Below are 4,776 nucleotides of genomic sequence, written 5' to 3'. Positions count from 1 at the left end.
TATATATATATACATATAAATATATATATATATATATATACATAAATACATATATATACATATATATATACATATCTACATATATATATATATGTAGATATATAGATATATATATATATATGCATATATATATATATATATATACATATATATATATATATATATACATATACATATATATATACATACATATATATATACATATATATATATGTATACATATATATATAAATACATATATATATATATATACATATATATATACATACATATATATATACATATATATATACATATATATATATATATATACATATATACATAAATATATACATATATATATATGTATATATTTATAGAGATAGAGAGAGAGAGAGAGAGTGAAAGAGAGCATCGTAATAACCACACACGCACGCACACACGCACACGCACACACACTTAAATACAAACAAGTATGCCAAATTAAATTTTTCTTACTTTACTCCTTTATTCATCTTAATCATGTATTGTTGAGCAAATGAAATTAAAACTAATTCATTTATTAATTATATATTTGTATCATTTAAAAGCAACGTTCGTATTTGTTGAATAAAAGCTATGTTACATAAATAAAATTTGCTTCCTGTTTGAAAAGAATCAAAAGCTTATGCTAAAAGCCTAATTAAAAAAAAAAAAAAGAAATCCATTGCAAATTAATCATTTACAATAAATTAAAAAATAGTTCGTCGAATGAATCTCTTTCAATCGTCCTAGAAGAAAGATTTTCCGTGTCCATAACATTTATTATAGGATCCACTATAACCTCCATATCCATACCCTTTATCTAACAAAATAAAATAAAACTGTTTATTTATATCGTTGATTAACACTTAAGCATTGTTTGCTAACTTGGAAAAAATGAACAGAAACATTTAAAAAAAGGTTTACTGTATGAATTATAGGTGGGATCTTTTTTTTATAGCTGATTTAGACTCGTCATTGTAGTAGTTGCTTCCATATCCGTATCCTTTGTTGTATAAGGCACCACCATATCCAACGTATCCACTGTAACCATACCCTTTGTCTTAAATGTTTAAAAAAACATTCAGTGTGATATAAAAACTTATAAACATTGTTGTTTTTTTTTGCTTCAATTGAAAAATTACTTTAATAAACATTTTAAAATGATTTACTGTAAGAACTATAGGTTGGATCTTCCTTTACTGCTTTTGATTCGTCACTGTAATAGTTGTTTTCGTATCCGTTGCCTTTGTTGTATAATCCACCTCCGTATCCTTTGTTGTATAATCCGCCTCCGTATCCTTTGTTGTATAATCCGCCTCCGTATCCTCTGTATCCACCGTAGCCATAACCTTTGTCTAAAAGATTTAATAAACATACAATGTGTAAATGGAAACAAAGACGGACATATATAATACTTTTTTTAATCAAAAATCTGTTTAATAAATAATTTAAACATGATTTACTGTATGAATTATAAGTGGGGTCTTCTTTTACAGCTACTTTTGGTATGTCACTGTAGTAGTTGCTTCCATATCCGTACCCTTTGTTGTATAAGCCACCACCATATCCACCGTATCCACCGTATCCACCGTAACCATACCCTTTGTCTTAGATATTTAAACAAACACACAGTGTGATATAATAACTTATAAACATTGTTGTTGTTGTTATTTTAATTTAAAAATTACTTTAATAAATATTTTAAAATGATTTACTGTAAGAATTAAAAGTTGGATCTTCTTTTACAGCTTTTTTTGATTCGTCACTGTAATAGTTGTTTCCGTATCCGTACCCTTTGTTGTATAATCCACCTCCGTATCCTCCGTATCCACCGTAGCCATAACCTTTGTCTAAAAGATTTAATAAACATACATAGTGCAAATGTAAACAAATCATACATACAATACTTTTTTTTATTGAAAAATTAAAATATGGTTTACTGTACGAATTATAAGTGGGGTCTTCTTTTACAGCTATTTTTGGTTCGTCATTGTAGTAGTTGTTTCCATACCCATACCCTTTGTTGTATAAGTCACCACCGTAACCTCCATACCTACCGTAGCCATACTCTTTAAAAAAGTTATTAAACCACAATTTACTTCAAGAATTAGGCCATTTTTTATAAAATTCCATTGTACATACATAAAAAGAAATATTTTAATAATAAAAAAGAACTTTAAAGTTAAATATATGTCAAATGAAGTTATAAACTATAGTTTTAAAGTTATTTTGTTGCTTACACTTACAACTTATTGTGATATAATTATAAAATTTGAATTAGTACTAATATAGAACAATTATTAAGCATAAATTTAAAATCTACCGTTTCCTTTATTGTACAAATTGAGTATCTTTCCACTTCTCGCATAAACGCAAAGGTTTAGGAAAACCACCATAAACAATACGTTTACTTTGTTCATGTTTCAAGCAAGGTTAAGTTACACTTAAATAACGCAACCTACACATACTATCACGCTCAAAGTATCGTCTATTTATGCAACATTTAACTTCCTTGTTAGTGACGCAAATAAACGAACAAAATTGAAATTACAATGCAAAAAACTTATTTATGGTATTTTTATTACTTGTTGTGGGTGTTTGTTGCTTTTTTAGTGAACCTTTATGAACAGCGTTTAATTAAAAATTTCCAGATACGGAAGAGTTGTATATTTATAATGTAAAAAGATTTAATTACTTACAGTGGTAGAATAATGTTTGGACGAGTACAAATTTGTTCAAATAAATATTTTTTGAAAGAAATTAAAAAAAAAAAAACTATTAGAGAGACGGTATTAATTTTTTGTTTTTTTGTTTATTAGCAAAATGTCCAACTAGTTTAAATCAAAATAAAATCTAATAGCTTGTAACTGAAGAAATAATAAAAAGTTAATTAAATAAAACACAAGAAAAAAAACAGTGAAACAAGTTAAACTTGGACAATTCCATGATTAACAATGAAAAACAATAATTTTCTGTACTTAAAGTAGTCGCCTTTGACTTTAAAACACATGCTTGAGCATTGACTCTATCAATTGCATGCATAGTTCTTTTGGAGTTGAGTTCCGAGTGTTTTTAGAACCTCGTTTAAGTGTGTTTTCCTTGTAATTTAAACGTTGCACATTTTAAAGTTCATCCAAGTCCAAATTTTTTCAATGGGACTTGATCAGGTGATCAGGCACACCATGTCAATAAATGTAATTTTTTTGATTGCAACTATGTTTTGATTCTCTTGCCTGTTAGGCAAAGTTCACTATCTTGATTGTATTAAAAGTTAGAAGATCTTTGGTAAAACTTTGATATTGACGGTTTCAAACACGTTTTCATGGTGTCTTTGTACGAAAACTGATAGATTGAGCCTTCGTATGTCTTTATGGACCCAGAACCTTATGGAAAATACATCCTCATATGAATCTAGAGTTTGAGAACCCCAAGCATTAGTTAATGTACCATAACATTTGTATCTTGTTGATGTCAAGGAAAAAGGAGGTTCAATGGGAGAAAAAATTACTTTTGACCCTGTTAAAACTGTTTTTTTGTATATTTTTTGGCAACATGTTAAGATGTTTCACTTGCATTATCTGTAGGTAAAACTGATGTAATTGAGACTCTTTTTATGCTAGCCCACTAAAAAATATATCCATTAAATTAAAATAAATTACCAAAATGGGTGTATAATAAATTACGAAAACAGGTGCCATAAGTGGTCCATTAGGCATTTGAGGATGTATTTTCCATAAGGTTCTGGGTCCATAAAGACATACGAAGGCTCAATCTATCAGTTTTCGTACAAAGACACCATGAAAACGTGTTTGAAACCGTCAATATCAAAGTTTTACCAAAGATCTTCTAACTTTTAATACAATCAAGATAGTGAACTTTGCCTAACAGGCAAGAGAATCAAAACATAGTTGCAATCAAAAAAATTACATTTATTGACATGGTGTGCCTGATCACCTGATCAAGTCCCATTGAAAAAATTTGGACTTGGATGAACTTTAAAATGTGCAACGTTTAAATTACAAGGAAAACACACTTAAACGAGGTTCTAAAAACACTCGGAACTCAACTCCAAAAGAACTATGCATGCAATTGATAGAGTCAATGCTCAAGCATGTGTTTTAAAGTCAAAGGCGACTACTTTAAGTACAGAAAATTATTGTTTTTCATTGTTAATCATGGAATTGTCCAAGTTTAACTTGTTTCACTGTTTTTTTTCTTGTGTTTTATTTAATTAACTTTTTATTATTTCTTCAGTTACAAGCTATTAGATTTTATTTTGATTTAAACTAGTTGGACATTTTGCTAATAAACAAAAAAACAAAAAATTAATACCGTCTCTCTAATAGTTTTTTTTTTTTTAATTTCTTTCAAAAAATATTTATTTGAACAAATTTGTACTCGTCCAAACATTATTCTACCACTGTAAGTAATTAAATCTTTTTACATTATAAATATACAACTCTTCCGTATCTGGAAATTTTTAATTAAACGCTGTTCATAAAGGTTCACTAAAAAAGCAACAAACACCCACAACAAGTAATAAAAATACCATAAATAAGTTTTTTGCATTGTAATTTCAATTTTGTTCGTTTATTTGCGTCACTAACAAGGAAGTTAAATGTTGCATAAATAGACGATACTTTGAGCGTGATAGTATGTGTAGGTTGCGTTATTTAAGTGTAACTTAACCTTGCTTGAAACATGAACAAAGTAAACGTATTGTTTATGGTGGTTTTCCTAAACCTTTGCGTTTATGCGAGAAGTGGAAAGATA

General features: G+C 28.0%; 2 protein-coding genes and 1 long non-coding RNA gene across 3 annotated transcripts in view; 1 reads left to right on the top strand and 2 right to left on the bottom strand.

The window, feature by feature from the left end:
- Positions 1 to 931: 931 nt before the first annotated feature.
- Positions 932 to 1,591, bottom strand: LOC136074869 (uncharacterized). The gene is made up of 3 exons (XR_010635518.1): positions 1,467 to 1,591; positions 1,173 to 1,358; positions 932 to 1,063 (listed from the first exon to the last, which is right to left on the bottom strand). It is a non-coding gene; the product is annotated as an uncharacterized LOC136074869 (long non-coding RNA).
- Positions 1,592 to 1,704: 113 nt separating this feature from the next.
- LOC136074353 (shematrin-like protein 1) lies at positions 1,705 to 2,454 on the bottom strand. Its single transcript, XM_065786659.1, has 3 exons — positions 2,327 to 2,454; positions 1,944 to 2,072; positions 1,705 to 1,853 (listed from the first exon to the last, which is right to left on the bottom strand). Exons 1-3 carry the CDS (start codon positions 2,421 to 2,423, stop codon positions 1,705 to 1,707), a joined length of 375 nt encoding a protein of 124 aa, XP_065642731.1. The 5' UTR covers positions 2,424 to 2,454.
- Positions 2,455 to 4,673: 2,219 nt separating this feature from the next.
- Positions 4,674 to 4,776, top strand: part of LOC136074352 (shematrin-like protein 1) — a 750-nt gene continuing 647 nt past the window's right edge. The window contains exon 1 of the mRNA XM_065786658.1: positions 4,674 to 4,776. This exon is cut by the window's right edge and continues 25 nt beyond it. Within this exon, the coding sequence (XP_065642730.1) occupies positions 4,705 to 4,776 (72 nt within the window). The 5' untranslated portion in view covers positions 4,674 to 4,704.

Source organism: Hydra vulgaris, chromosome 01 (genome assembly GCF_038396675.1).
Source record: "Hydra vulgaris chromosome 01, alternate assembly HydraT2T_AEP".
In the NCBI taxonomy this organism is placed as follows: Eukaryota; Metazoa; Cnidaria; class Hydrozoa; order Anthoathecata; family Hydridae; genus Hydra; species Hydra vulgaris.
The sequence above is the reverse complement of the archived record's forward strand: the minus strand, read 5'-3'. Positions and strand labels throughout refer to the sequence as shown.